At 52.3% G+C, this 15,642-nt stretch overlaps 1 protein-coding gene across 1 annotated transcript; it reads right to left on the bottom strand.

The window, feature by feature from the left end:
- Positions 1-2,026: 2,026 nt before the first annotated feature.
- CENPM (centromere protein M) lies at positions 2,027-15,327 on the bottom strand. Its single transcript, XM_030855785.2, has 6 exons — positions 15,212-15,327; positions 14,618-14,697; positions 11,649-11,741; positions 8,793-8,872; positions 7,530-7,621; positions 2,027-2,790 (listed from the first exon to the last, which is right to left on the bottom strand). The coding sequence occupies exons 1-6, from the start codon at positions 15,266-15,268 to the stop codon at positions 2,650-2,652; spliced, it is 543 nt and encodes a 180-aa protein (XP_030711645.1). The 5' UTR covers positions 15,269-15,327; the 3' UTR covers positions 2,027-2,649.
- Positions 15,328-15,642: the final 315 nt, after the last annotated feature.

The raw sequence follows: 15,642 nt of genomic DNA, 5'->3' as shown, positions 1-15,642 counted from the left end.
CAGCACCAAGCGCCAATTCTGGGCACCACGGGGGCATAAAGACTGGTCTTCCGTCACCTCCCTCAGTCAAACTGTCTCCTGGACAATGTTGCTGGCCCCTACTCCCCGGCTGGGGGCAGTGGGCCTGAGGGTGGCCGGCAGCCGTTTAGGGGTTGGTCAGCTCTGCTGTGAGGCAGAGGCGGCCTCTGGGTTCCAGGGCCCCACGCCAAGCTCGCTGGAGCTGACAGCAGTGACAGCGTCACGCTCCCTCAGCACTTGGAAGGCTCCCAGATCCTCGGCTGGAGAACGTGATGCCACGCCATTTCTCATTAAATGGTACCAGGTGGCGAAGAAAACGTGGCATAGGGACCAGAGAGCGAGAGAGTGCCTCATGCTGGCTGGGGGTGGGGGCGGGTGTATGGGGAGGAGCCCACCTGTCTCCAGGCAAAATGACTAGCCCAGAAGAGGCAGGCAGACTGTGCCACACCGCTGCACTCTCCTGCTTGGACACCACGCTCCATCCCCCAAAGGCCTCCATCCCCCAAAGGCCTCCTCCCCGCCCCCCCCGCCCCCTCCACCCACCGCAGCCCTGCAAAGCCCTGCCCTTTGTGGCCCAGGCTCCTGAGGGGCTGAAGACAATGCCGGTTTTCTAGGAGCCGAGGGTCCTTCTGGAAGGCTGGCCTCCTGGACCTCTGCTGATCCAGCCCATCCCCGCGGATTCACTGCCCACCTTTACTGCCAGCCTCCTCCTTCAAGCCAGACCCACTCCAACCTCAGCACAGAAGCTGGCTTCCCTTCCCAGATGCTGCGAGTCCTTGGGCGATCCTTGTGCCCCAGGCCTGCTGGAGCCCGAGGCTTGCACCATCCTCCTCCTGCGGTGGGCCGGGCCCCTGGCCTGCTCTCCGCCCTCCCCTCTGTGAAGCCTCCCCCTGTGCTAATAGGAGACTGCCCTTCCAAACGGCTGCTTTCTCTGGCTCAAGGCCTGTGTGTCCACCATTTCTGTGTTCTCAGCTCAGGGCCTGCCCAGCAGAGATGCCCAAACCTTTGTTCAACGATTAGGTGCCTAAGAGAACAACCAGAGAGAAAAAGCAGAGAATTGGGGCCAGAGGTCGTCTCTGCCTCCGATTAGCTGTGCGACTGTGGATAAGCCTCTGATGACAACAGTCTCAGTTTCATTAACTGAAATGGGGAAACACTGTCAACCTCACAGGTCTGCGGGGAGGGTGGCAGGAGCGACTGTGTGAGAAGGGCTCTGTGAAGTGTGAAGCTCTGCGACGTCGGGTGGGTGACGTCTGGGACCTGAACCGAGTCTCCACAGCTGGCAGCTGAGGTTCTCGGTGGGCTGAGGGGGCTCCCTGGAAGACAGCCAGGCATCTGCAAACCTTACCAAGCACGCATGAGGGGTTGGGCGCTGGGCCAGGTCTGGAAGGAACCCAAGGAGAGGAGAAAGGTGGGCCCTACCCTTATGACGCCTGCACCGAGTTTCAGGTTGGCCCATCCTTCGGTGGAGAGCGTGAGCTGCGGCTGCCATGGTGACGTCAAAGCAGAGGCCCTGCAGTGCTGGCACCGTCCAAGGCATCAAGCAGGGCCGGTCGGTCCTGAGGCCTGAGGATGGAGGACAGGCCGGGGCACAAGCAGGGGGGGCGGGGTTGGGAGGGCGCTGTCACGCTCCAAGGTAGCCAAGACCTGGCTCTCCTCCTGAGGCCTCTCCCCCCAGGCCTCCTCTTCACCCCCAAGCTCTCACATGCATGCCCAGCCGGCCACGGGGGAGCAGCCGGAGCCCAGATCTGGCTGCCAGGGTTTCTGGATTCTAATCCCGGCACTTCCACAAATTCTAATGAGACCCAAAGGAGAAGGAAAGCAATGGTCATGGCACAATCTCTTGCTGCCAACCCAGAAAGCAGCCCTCAGATTCTCTCACTGAATTCGCACAACCTTAAGACTTCACAGTGTAATTCCTGGATGTGCACCAGGTTTTGAACTTAGCTCTGTGTGATTTCAAATAATCGTTCAAATAACTGTTCATCGAGTGCTCACCTGGCACTGTGTAAGCATCAACACGTTTATTATGAAATACAGCAGGCGCTCAGACAAGCGCAAGAGTCATACAACCTCAAGCACTTCACCTCCACCACGTCACACAATCCTCACAACGCAACAGGGTAGGGAGAACAATCTCCATTTCACACCTGGGAAAACTGAGGCCCCAGGAGGCAACAACCAGGTCCTATAACCAGGCATGGCAAGGCCAGGATGCAGAGTCAGACTGGGCTCACAGAGTCCAAGCTCCCCCTACCCGACTCCTAATTGTTCTGAGTCAGTTTGCTCATCTGCAAAATCAGAGTGGTGGACGAGACTAGTGATTTTCAATCTTTTTTTAGCCACGGACCCTTTGTTCGGTTGAAGTCTTAAGTGGAGAGAGAACACGTCAGATGGACGAAGACCTGGGGCTCTGCTGGAGTGAGCGTGGGAGGGGGAGGGGGGCTGCAGTCCCACCAGCTGGGCTCCCTCCCCACCCCCTGCCCCCAGCACGTGCTGCTGGAGCTCGAGGACTTTGGGCCCTGAGGCAACTGCCTGCTGACCCCGGCCTGTCAAGCCCCCAGCAACAGTGACTGTTTACTGAGCCGGGCACCAAGCCCTGGGGAGGGGCAGCCCGGGGGCTGGTGGCCCTCACAGGTCCTCCAGGGAGGGGTTCTCAGAGCTCTGCAGCAGGGACAGCAGGTTCAGGGCCGAGACGCTGGGCACATGGCCGGCGCAGATCTGCAGCATGCGGACCAGGCGCTGCGCCATGGTGGCTCGAAAGTCTTCTATCTGCAGAGGAAGAGCAGAGAACAGCGGTGAGGGGCCTGCTCCTCTCACGTGGAGCAGCTCCGCGGGCTGCCCGGGGGAGCGGGGTGCTGAGATGTGGGGACAGCTCAGGGCACCGCTGCCCAGCATGGCCACGCCCTTGTCCGCGCCACACCTCGCCGAGCCGTTTCCAACCACCTTAGTTTACCGAATCCTTCAAACACCCTCCAGGGATACCAGAGACAATGACCCTTGCTCCAGAAGAAATGAAGGCCCCGCAAGCTGGGCTGGCGAGGTTAGGCCAACTGTCCAGAGGCACACAGTTAGTGCCTGCAGAGCTGGCATCTGAACCAGGGCTAGTCCCAACCAACGCTGGGGTACAGTAGGCCCCAAAGGCTTCCCAACCTGGGATCTGTCTGAGAAAGACGCTCACAGGGGTAGAAAGGAGGGGTGGGTAGAGAGTGGCCCTTTCCGAGGACAGGGAGGCACTGTCAACAGACGGTTCCTATATCAGGGCCTCTGAAGGGCTGGCGGGCCCAGAGGAGCCATGGGATTAGGCAGGGGTGACAAGACTGTCCTAGGGCCTGGCATCAGGTGGCGTGGGCAGATGAGGTGCTCATTAGAAATGTTGAGGAATAAACAGTGATGCTCAGATGTTCTCCCCTGACCAACAGGTGGCCTCAGAAGCATCTCCCCCTTCCCCTCTTCCCTCTCTAACTGGGGAAAGGGCGCCACCATCCACCCAGTCACCCAAGCTAGTGATCAGGCATCCCCACGTCCTCCACCATTTGCCACCCACGACATCCTGGGTTTTAAATCCAGAGGCGACGTCAGTCCTCATCACATGGCCTCATCCGCACTGAGTCTCCTCTCAGCAGAATCTGACGCAGCTGCTCCCTCCCCTTGACAAGTCTTTTCCACCTGGCTCCCAGGACCCCACCCTCCGGGGCTTCTCCTCTCACCCCATAGGCTGCTCCCTCCTCTGTGTGACATCTAACTGCTGGGGGTCCCAGGGCTTGGCCTTTGCATCTCTTTCCCCCACACTCGGTCCCCAGGTGATCTCATCCAGCTCTGTGACCTTCAAACCATCTAATTGCTGAGGATGCTCAAACTGCATCTCCAGACCTTTCCTCTGAATGTTAGACACACGTGCCGCTGCCTGCTTGGTTTCTGTGTAGACATCTAACAGACTCCTCAGTCTTAGTGTGTCTAAGACGGAGTTCCTGGGAGTCCCCCCAAACTGCAGTCGCCCCCCATCTCAGCCACAGGCAACCCCATCCTTCCAGTTGCTCAGGCTGAAAATTCCAGAGTCGACCTTGACTCTTCTTCCTCTCCTGTCTCACATCCAGGCCATCAGCACATCTGTCGGCCCCGCCCTGGAAACACCCAGCATCACAGACCATCTCATCTCCCTCTTCCCCAGACACCACTGAGCCCAGGCCACTCTTAACTCTTCCAGACACAGTCCCCAGGCCCATCTCCTTCTTTCTGCCCCTGTCTCCCTTCAGTCCACTCTCCTCCCAACAGTTGCAGGGACCCACTTAAAACCCGAGTCAGGCTGTGTTCCCCCTGCCCAGCCCCACACTTTCCATTGCTCCAGTCTAACTCAGAGTGAAAGCCACCACCTGTCCTACGACCCACAAAGCCCCACGGTCACTCTGACTCGTCTCTCACAGCTCTGCTCCAGCCACCCATGCCTCCCTGTGGACCTTGAACATAGCAGGCAAGTTCCAAACTCAGGGCCTTTGCACTTGCTGTTTCTCCAACCTAGTGGGCCTTTCCACCAGGAGACCCCACGGCGCCTTCCTTCAAGTCTTTACTTACAGGTCATTTTTTTTAGTGAGCCCCTTCAACCCCTATGTAAATCTTGCCACTTTACCACCACCTGACAGGTCACATCCATTCTCTAACACGCCATACGTTCTACTTCCTCACTTTGTTTCCTCCACTAGAACAGAATTGGGAGTTTTAAAACTGTTCTGGCTCTATGCTGCTTCCCTAGTGCCTAGAACAATGCTCGGCGCACTGTCGGTTATGTAAGAAATACTTGTTTTATTATTTTTTTAATTAATGTATTTATTTTGGCTGCATTGGGTCTTCGTTGCTACGCGCGGGCTTTCTCTAGTTGTGGCGAGCGGGGGCTACTCTTCGTTGCGGTGCGTGGGCTTCTCATTGTGGTGGCTTCTCTTGTTGAAAAGCATGGGCTCTAGGCATGTGGGCTTCAGTAGTTGTGGCTCGTGGGCTTCAGTAGTTGTGGCACGCGGGCTTCAGTAGTTGTGGCTCGCGGGCTCTAGAGTGCAGGCTCAGTAGTTGTGGTACATGGGCTTAGTTGCTCTGTGGCATGTGAGATCCTCCCGGACCAGGGCTCGAACCTGTGTCCCCTGCATTGGCAGGCAGAGTCTTAACCACTGCACCACCAGGGAAGTCCAGAAATACTTGCTGAATAAGTCCTCTGAGCTCTGTGGCCTCTGCCTCTGAACTGTCCCTCCAAACTGCTGCTGCTCTCACTTGGACTCCACAGTCCGCTTCCCGCAGCAGCCTCGTCCCGAGGCCTCCTGCCTGTGGCCAGGCCTCCTCCCATCCACACATCATACTCCAGAGACGTGGCCCGCAAATCCCACTTCTGACCCTATCATGACGCCCCGTCACCTACAGGAAGGAATGGCTGAATTCCACTGCCAGGCTTCCAAAGCTCTGCAAATCCTTCTCCTGCTGCGTATGTTACATGTCGGTCTATTTTGCTTGCCTCTGAGAGGCAGGGCCAATATCTGAGGCATTTGTGTTCTCAGGGACCAGCACAGGGCCCGATCAGCGGAGCTGGGAAATGATTTCACTGGGCGAATCCCACACCTCCCTGGGTGTTTCCTCGTATGTAAAACGGGGCTAATAATTCCTGCCACGCAAAGGCCTCAGAATACGGTGAGGCTCCAAGTCGATTAAGCGGAGGAGGGTGCCCCGAACGGGACGACAGCGGTACGAGGAGTGTTGACCGTCCAGACACTGGGTGCTTTGTGTGAGAGAATGCCAGGTCTAGGTTCTCAGCAGGGCTGCTGCTGGCTGGAAATAGAAAGTCGGCCCCAGACCTTTTTTTTTTTTTTTTTTTCCCCCAGACCTTTTTTTGAGAGAAGTTCTCAGGCTAGAGGACAACCCAGGACCTGCTACAGCCTGCCACCTCATGGCCACACACAGAACTGCAGCACCACGCGCACCTCTGCCGTGGAGCAAAGATGGCGATTCCCCTTCAGCGCCAAGAGAAGGCAGGCTGTGTGCGTGTGCGTGTGCGTGTGCGTGTGTGTGCGTGTGTTGGGGGTGGGTCGACTTGTTCAAAGCCACACAGTCAGCCCGCTAAGACAGGAAAGGGACAGCTGCACGCCAACCTGGCTCTTCCGCTGACTTCCTAGCTGTGTGACTGTGAGCACGTCTCGCCTCTCCTGTTGTGAGGAAAGCCTGCAGGGACAGGCTCCTCAGGGGTGCCCCGGGCCTCAGGTCCTACCTGTGAGATCGGAGCATCGGTCTAGTCGGGGTTCTTAAAATAGTCATCAAATGTGAAACACAAATTTGTACATCTTAACCGATGCGCCGAATGAGATCTAGGGCAGGTCTAATGACTTCTGCAGTGTCGGAGTAGTAATGAGAGCTGCCCCAATCCCCATGGGACATGGCAACGTCCCGCCGCTTCTATTGCTAACAGTCACAGGTTCTGCTAATACTACTGACATCTCTTGCCTACATTCACAATGATAAATTTCTTTTAGAAGTTACTGAAAACAAGAAGTAATTTTTTTTCCTCGTCCAGGTCCGCAAATCCCCTGAATTGTTCTCCCTTCCGACCAGAGGGGTCCACAGACCCCAGAGTAAGAACCCTTGGTGATGAGGGACCACATACTGACTCAGTTCCCTCTTACGACATCACTTTGCTTTTGGGAACAGGTGCAAGACCCAGAACAGAGCAGAAACACAAATCTTTAAAACGAATCTCAAAACCAACTGAGCAGGCCTGGCGTGCGGGTGGGGCAGCCCAGGCCCTGGGAGCCCAGAGGCAGCAGCATCAACTCCTGCTGAGGACCCTTTAGCAAAAAGTCATCAGGTTCCGTACCACACAAAGAGAGGCTGAAGAGCAAAATTCAACAGCAAAATAGAAATCTGCTGTGCTGACCCCACAATGAGCATTCACCTCGTGAGAAACACCCACACAAGCAAGTCAGGGCAGAACTAATATCACATGTATCCATCCAAGCACCTGCCCACCTACCCAGCCTCCCCTTCTGCTGCCTGCTAGACCCCCTGCCCCAGGCTGGGACCAGACAAGGTCTGCAATCCAGGGATGTAAGGGGGACACTGGGCACCTTCACTGCTGGTTAATGAGGCAGACAAGATGCCTGGCCTCACAGCACTTAACCCCAGCAGGGAAGTGAGATATTAACATGGACCCACAGGTACACACACAAGACTTAGTTACGAGTAGAGAGAATGACGCAAAAGCAAGAGGTGATGGCGCCTGGTGTATGAGCAGAGCTCAAGATGTACACGGAGCACCACCCTACTTCACATGTGCGAACCCAAGGCTTTCAGTGACCCACCCAAGGCTTACGGTGACCCACCCAAGGACGGCGAGCAGAAGAGCCAGGATTCAAATGAGGATCTTGTCTCCATATCAGGACCCCCTTCACCAGGGTACTCAGCGAGCCTCCAAGGAGCATCCCTGCCACGGCCACTGTGTGCTGACTGCCCCACCCCTCAACCCGCGTGCTTGGGGTCCTCACCTCCAGGTCGCAGAAGAGCAGGGGGCTCCGGTAGGTGTGGGCCAGCTGCATGACGGTGTTCCGGTGAATGCTGCAGTGGCTCTCCCGCCCAGCTGCAAAGAAGCCACGGCCTGTAATCTCTACCTTCATGACTGTGATCTAGGAAGCACTGGGCCAAGTAGTTCATTTCCCCTCTCTGGGCCTCCGTTTCTTACTAGTCAGTGGGGTGACAAGCCTGTTCTACCTTCCTTTCAGGGCAGTCAAGATCATCAAATCAGAAAATAGGCTGAAGGGGCTTGGAGAGAGTCCTCAATAAAAACACGAATTTCCTCATCTGTGAAATGAGGATAGTAACGACCCCTACCCTGCTGAGTTACTATCGAGATTCAATGAACGAACACACAGAAGTGACCTGGTGTCCATTTAGCCACCAGTGCTTAATGAGAATCATCTGCGCCAGGCCGTTCCTGCAAGGAGCTCGCAGTGTAGCTGGTGGGGCAGGCACACCGTCAGTGTAGGTAGAAGGGTTAGGAGTCTCTGACAGAGGCATGTGTGGGATGGATACCCTGAGGGCCCAGACTGCAGGGCTGGTCAGGTCCCCCAGGAGGCAGAAAATAGGGGTTAGCGAGATAAAGAAGAGGAAAGAGTATTTGAGAGAAGCCACATGGTACAATCATTAAAGGCATGGGCTCTGGAATATGACTCTCTACGTGTGAATCTCTGCTCTACCACTGCTCAGCTGCGGGGACTTGGGCAAGTTACCTAACCTCGTGACCACAGTTTCCTCTGCTGCAAAACAGAGAAAATAGTACCTACTACAGTAGTACCTGTCGTGAAGATTAAGTAATATAGAAACAAAGCACTTAGGACAGTGTCTGGTCTATTGTGAGTGCTCGATGTAGGGTAGCTATTATTATTTCCACTGTTGATATTACCAAGTTTCAGAGAACTATAAGCTGAGCCAAAGAGGGGAAGAGTAATAGGAAATAAGACAGGAAGCAGGGGCCAAACTGCAAAATACTTTGTGCCTTTACAGGAGTTTGGATTTTACTCTGAAAGCCACAGAGAGCCACTAGGCACCTCTAAGCCGTTATCTCAGCGGAATTAACTTGGCAGACGGATCAGCTCAGATTTGCTTTATAAAGACTGACAACATCAGATTCCAAAATGCATGTGTTTTCCATCACCCAGGCTGCCTTTGCAAGGAGTCCACCACAGGCCCAGCCGCAGCCTGCCCTGGGTTGGCGAGGGAGGGGGTGAGCGGCGGGGGAGGGATGCACTTACCGCCTGTGGCGAGGAAGCTCACCTTCCCCAGGAAGAAGGTGGCGTCCACATGGTGCAGGGACTCCTCAACATTCCGGAGGCTGCAGTGGCCAGGGCGAGAGGACAAAGCAGAGGACAAACCTCACAACAGAGAAAGCAGAAGCCGCCCCGCCTCTGCTGCCAGAGAGGCCAGAGAACGAGAGGAGGGTGACAGGAAACAGCCCTAGAGGAATACTTTGTCCTTTCATATCTTTAAACTACACTTTTTTTTTTTTTTGCGGTACGCGGGCCTCTCACTGTTGTGGCCTCTCCCATTGCGGAGCACAGGCTCCAGACACGCAGGCTCAGCGGCCATGGCTCACGGGCCCAGCCGCTCCACGGCATGTGGGATCTTCCCGGACCGGGGCACGAACCTGTGTCCCCTGCATCAGCAGGCGGACTCTCAACCGCTGCACCACCAGGGAAACCCTACATTTTTTAAAAAATTTAATTTTATTTATTTTTTTATACAGCAGGTTCTTATTAATCATCCATTTTATACACATCAGTGTATACATGTCAATCCCAATCTCCCAATACATCCCACCACCCCCCTCCCACCCCGGCACTTTTCCCCCTTAGAGTCCATACGTCTGTTCTCTACATTTGTGTCTCTATTTCTGCCCTGCAAATCGGTTCATCTGTACCATTTTTCTAGATTCCACATATATGTGTTAATATACAATATTTGTTTCTCTCTGACTTACTTCACTCTGTATGACAGTCTCTAGACTCATCCACGTCTCCACAAATGACCCAATTTCGTCCCCTTTTATACTGAATAATATTCCATTGTATATATGTGCCACATCTTCTTTATCCATTCATCTGTCGATGGGCATTTAGGTTGCTTCCATGACCTGGCTATTGTAAACAGTGCTGCAATGAACACTGTGGTACATGTCTCTTTTTGAGTTATGGTTTCCTCAGGGTATATGCCCAGTAGTGGCATTGCTGGGTCAGATGGTAGTTCTGTTTTTGGCTACTCCACACGGTTTGTGAGATCTTAGCTCCCCGACCAGGGATGAACGTGGGCCCTCGGCAGTGAGAGCGAGGAGTCCTAACCACTGGACTGCCAGGGAATTTCCCAAACTACTTTTAATTACAAAGTGACTCAAGTTCGTAATATAATCAAACAGTAAATACGGGTGTATAAGTAAAAAGTAGAAGTCCCCGTCTCCAGCACCACCTTCCGTTTCAACTCCCCAGAGATACTGTTGCTGACAGTTGGGGGTGTAATTCTTCTGGAATATTTTTCATATGCAAATACAGACAGTGATAGGTACCAGCATCCAGTTGGGTCTAACTGGGTTCGACAACTCTGTTACATTCTTTGGAATGACCACACAGTACCACAAACTACTTTCCCTGTGATGGACATTTAAACGGTCTCCTCTTGTTCACCGTTACGAAAGATGCTGCATGAATTTTCTTTCCCACAGGTCCTTACACATCCAAGCAAACGTTTCTGTAGGACAGATGCTAGAAGTGGAATGGCTGGGTCACAGTATGTGTCTTTTTTAAGTGTAGATAAGTATTGCTGAATTGCTTTGCATTAAGATTACAGTGATTTTAAGTCATATCAATCATATGAAAACACTCTTTTCCTCTAAGCAACGGCACCCTGACCTTCTGGGTTGAGGCTTTCATTCACTCGTGTCCAGGGAGTGATGAAGGAACCTGTGGTCTCCTGGCCAAAAAGCCATCTCAAAGGTCAGGCTTCAGGCTGAATGAACACAGCCTGAGGCCAACAGCAACAGCGGCCCTGCCCCTAAGTGTGGCTGTGAAGCAGGATCTCTCCAAAGACTTGGGCCAGTGTCCCTTCTGGTGAACAGAGAGATCTCACCCAAAGAGCAACAGATCTGCTGAGCCAGGGCCTTCTGGCAACCACGGCAGATCTCAGCCCCACCTGGGCCTAAGTCACCACTGACTGGTTCCAACCGGTCAGGTAGTGCGGTCTGGACTTGGTCCTGATGCTACAGGTATCTGGTGTCTCTATGCCACTGGATTCCCAGGTGTTTCCACCACATCCTTCCCTTGATCCCTACCACAGGCCCAGGTATCTGCCTTGGTTTCTGTGCTGGACACTGTGTCCTGCTCTTAGCCTGCTGTCACCCAGGAGGGAGAGGGCAGACCTTTCTTCTGTACTCCCTAGGCTGGCTGCAGTCCTGTCCCCAGGGTTGCCAGCACCATAGGGAGACCGGATCAGGCCACCAGCATCAACACCACCCATGCTGCCACTGCCACGGCCCTGCGCTAGACTGGCTCTGATGCTGCCCAGGCCTCGACAGTCCTCCGAACACACTACACTCCTCCTGCCCTTTGCATTAACCCTCCACCTGGAACATTCTGCTCACTTTCTCTTTCCCTGGCTAATTTCTTGTCATCTCTCAGGTGTCTACTTAAATGTCACCTCCACCGGGAAGTCTAGCCTGACCTAAGTCCTGGGAGTCAGAGGTCTTGTTTGGGCTCTCACAGGCCCCTGCTTCCTTCTTTTTACAGTACCCATCGCAGGTACTGTAACTGTCTGTTCAAAAGTCTAGCCTCCTCCCCTAATGGACCTTGAGGACAGGGTCTGTTTCATTCATGTCTGTGCCTGCTGTCAGGGATACACAGTAGGCCTCAGAGAGCCAAATGACAGATGACACTGCTGGCATTTATCAGTGTCTTTTAAACATCTTGCATTGGCCACTGGCTCCCCGCTCCTCACCGTCTAAGTTAACCCCAGGCAGCCTCTCCCTGTCTCCTCTCCTTCCCATCACAAGTGAGGCCACTGTCCCAGCACATCCCCGCGCCAGGTCTACCTGAGCCCGGCAGCCCCCATCCTCTGGCTCTCACCTGTGTTTGCTGTGAAGGTTGACCACGAACACAATCAAGTCAATTCGGGGGCGATTCACATTGGAGGGCAGAGGGAGGGACTTTGCCAAGTGGCTGAAAAACAAGAAATTGCAGGACTAAATACGTACCCACATCACAATGACTGTTCACATGCCGCCCGTCACAGGGAAGAGGCTGTCAAGAGCTCCTCTCCTATTCACCTGAAGCAAGACTTTTCAGGTGAGCACAGGGGCAGGGCAGAGCTGGTCCTATCCAGATGACTCCTGCTCTACTCTCCCTGCCAGAAAGTTTAGTAACTGCCTTGGCAAGAGGGAGTTTTGGATATAAGATGGCATGAGGCTAGACATCTACACTGCATGCTGGGAGGGAGACCAGGCTCAGAAGCGGGGGAGGGTGTTGGACTGTGAAGTTCAGGTGTTAAGATTGAAGCTCTTTGGAGTAAGACAGAAGTGGCCCCAAATCCCAGGTCTGCCAATTATCAGCTATGTGACCTTGGGTAAGTCACCCTCATCATTCTTGTCTGGACTTAGTCTCAGATTGTCAAATACCCACCTGAAGGGTTTTTTTGAATCCTCTACTTCTGCCCATTTCCACATATGACTATTACTCATCTGCCCCCCACCCCTCAGCTTATAATTTAAGAATACCAAAAAGTATACAAAACACAAAAGTTAAAAAAGAAACACATAATCCTAAAAGTTCAGTTACCTAGAAATAACTACTATTAACGTTAGAACATTTTTCTAAACATCTCTCCATGTACATAATGTATACACATTCAGACACTAGAATACAGTAGATGTAATCGAAAAATAGGAGGGAGTTCCCTGGCAGTCCAGTGGTTAGCATGTAGCGCTTTCACTGCCGTGGCCCAGGTTCAATCCCTGGTCGTGGAACTAAGAACCCGCAAGGGGCATGGTGCGGCCAAAAAATAAAAAATAAAAATAAATAAAAATAGGATAATAGTATTAATTTTATCTGAATTTAGTGGAAGCAAAATAACTAAAGTAGAACTGAAAAAAAAGATGAACTTTGGATAAATTATTTTTTAATCACAAGAAGTTATTTCCTCAAAGAACCCAATTAAAAAAAGATTATGGAATAAATGAGTAAGTTGGTATCATTTTTAACAGTTTTCATTCTACCTATATGGGATTGATTCTCTATTATTAAGAAAAGTGAGAAAATTAGCATTCTTATAATCTACCTTACCATTTGGACAAAACTTACAAATGTAATTTATATTGCTATTATTAATGGTATTATTATATACATTTATATTTTGCTCTAACCATAACTTCGGACCTCAGCTAATGAAGTTGCCACTCTAGAACATGAGAGAGACAAAGGGTACTGAGGAAGGTCTCTCACTGGCAACTAAATGCTTCAGCAATAAAGAGACAATCATTTTTGCTCACAACTCATTGGCCAGAACTAGTCACGTGGCTCCACATAACCACAAAAGGTCAAACCTAGTTCCTGCCAAATACTACAAATGCAGAGAGCTGAAAATACTTGACAACAGAATGAACAGATGACCATATGGGTGATTTGCTTCTCCTGCCTAAAAGTCTGAAGAATTATTTACTTCAGAAGTAAATAATTGTCCATTTTTCCTGGAACAAGATATATGTACCCTTTTTAATGGACAAATTCAACTCTTCACTCATTCCAGGGAAGTCTTCTTCTACTACACTTCAAATACTTTTGCTGTAATTTTCTCAAATCTTTCTTCTTTGTAAATAATTAAGTCTTTAACCACATCTACTCTGATCCTTGCTGTTTCTATGTATTTATTAGATAGATTTCATATGGTATTATTTTTCACCTTTTTTGTCCTTAGCTCTGCAACCTCCCTTTTCCTCTCATTCTGTTGTGTTATTATTTGGTCTTTGAACGCTTCTTTAAAAAATTCATGTTCCTATTAAATTCCTCAATGGCACAGAGCACTCAAAAAGGAGCTTTCTTCCCCTTTCCCCAGAGTGGGTTCTTCATCAGATTTTTTGCATGTCATGTGACTCTTTTTTGCCAATGGTTTCCATCTTGCTGAATGTAGGCAATTTTATCCACGTTTTCCATTTACTCTGATGCTAATTAAATTATTTTTTTTGACTTTTTTTGGGGGGGGGGCCTTGCCCCATGGCATTCAGGATCTTAGATCCTGGACCAGGGATCAAAACCGTGCCCCCTGCAGCGGAAGCGCAAAGTTCCAACCACTGGACCACCAGGGAAGTCCCAAATTAATTTTTTTTTATCCTTTCCAATTTCTGAGCTATGGGTTTGAGATTATTGGTTATTGTGTTTGGTGTTCTATAGCCAAAGAACCTGGCAACATAGGTAGAGCACAGATGGACATATGAACAATCTTTATTTTGAGGGAAAGATTACGTTGAAGGAGAATGATCCAAATCGAGAGGGTGTTTCCTCTGTGGGAATTGGAAATGCCCCATACTAGGTAGAATAAGGGAACATAATCTTTATCAGGGAGAATGACACCCACATGTATTCAGTCACTTGACTCCTGCCAGCAGCTGTTTCTACTCCCTCTCAGTTAGAAGAAGGAAAACAAAATATACTTTAGTTACTTTTTCTCCAAATTTGGGGGTTATCTGAGCATGTACTCTGTGCCAAGTACTGCTCAAGGCACTGGGGATTCACCAATGAGCAAAAGTCAAAGTCCCTGCCCTCAAGGGGCTGACCTTGGTCCCTAGGGGTGGCAGACTGGAAACAAGTAAAGAAACATGGCGACTTCTTATAGTGACAAGTGCTAGAGGAAAATAGAAAAACTGTGTGACAGTGATGGAGGAGGCCTTTGGACGGGGACAGATCACGCGTTAGGACGGAGTCTCTGAGGGGTTGGTCAACCGGCTCCACCTGTGCCCGCCTCTCTGGTGGTCCCCCTACAGCCAACCCCGCTCTCCCTTGCGCCCAGGCCAGCGATCGGACACCCCCAGCATAAGGCTACTTACACCTTCAGCTCCGATGTGCAATCCTCCTTGAGCATCGCTTCGGCCAGCTGCTGCAGAAGAGCATCCTCCGTGCCCACCAGCTGCCCAGAGAGAGAAGGCGACCGACTGATACCTGGACACAGCAGTCCCGCTGGAGGGCCCGGACGGCCGCGAACCCAAGATTCTGGCTCCAGCGCGCGAGGCACCCTTTTACCGAGAGGACTCCGGCAGAGGGCCCGAGGTTTGCACCCTCTCCGGTCCTGCCCGGAAAGCACTCACTACCTCCCCGGACCCTTCCTGGAAAGGCCTCGTCTCTCCCGGAGGTCCGATCCCTCTACGCGGGAAAACAGAGTTTTGGACAGCCGGCACCCCGCCCTGCGCGCGGTCGCCCCGCCCAGCCGCCCCATCAATCAGAAACTGCGCACTTATTGGTGGGGACGTCCCTCAGCCTCAGAAGGACGGCTACTCCGATTGGTTCAGAGTGTGGCTCTCCGGCCCACCACACCCCAGCCAGAACAGCCCACGCCAGCACCTCAGAGAGCGCAGGGGACCTGGCGGCTGAGGCACAGCCTGGGAGGAAAGGCGGGCGGGAGAATCTGGGCTGCTGACGCCTACCAAGATGGTGGCCGTGTTCAGGCCAGGCAGTTTGTCCAGCGGCCGCAACACCGACATCCCAGGGACAGGCCGAACCGCCGCTCGTGCAGTGCGCGCCGGGCTTTCAAACCACCCAGTGGCCCACCCCTTGTGCGTAATCGCGGGTCACGTGACAGTGCTTGGGCAGGACCTTCTTAAAGGAACCACTACCGCCTTTTCCGAGGAGAGGTTCCACCGCTGGCTCTAGGCACATAGGGTGCTGCCTGCGGGACAAGACTTTTATTTCACGACTGGGAGAAAGAAGATATTCAGTGATTCAGTTATTCATTTTCATTAATTCGTGCTCATTCAAGGTGCTCTTGATTCCTTCCAAACCTGTCCCTCACACATCTTCTCCATCTCAGTTGACTCCGTCCTTGCAGCTGCAAAGAACAAAATCTTGGGTCATTCTT

Source organism: Globicephala melas, chromosome 10 (genome assembly GCF_963455315.2).
Source record: "Globicephala melas chromosome 10, mGloMel1.2, whole genome shotgun sequence".
Classification (NCBI taxonomy): Eukaryota; Metazoa; Chordata; class Mammalia; order Artiodactyla; family Delphinidae; genus Globicephala; species Globicephala melas.
This window is presented reverse-complemented; position numbering and strand designations above follow the sequence as displayed.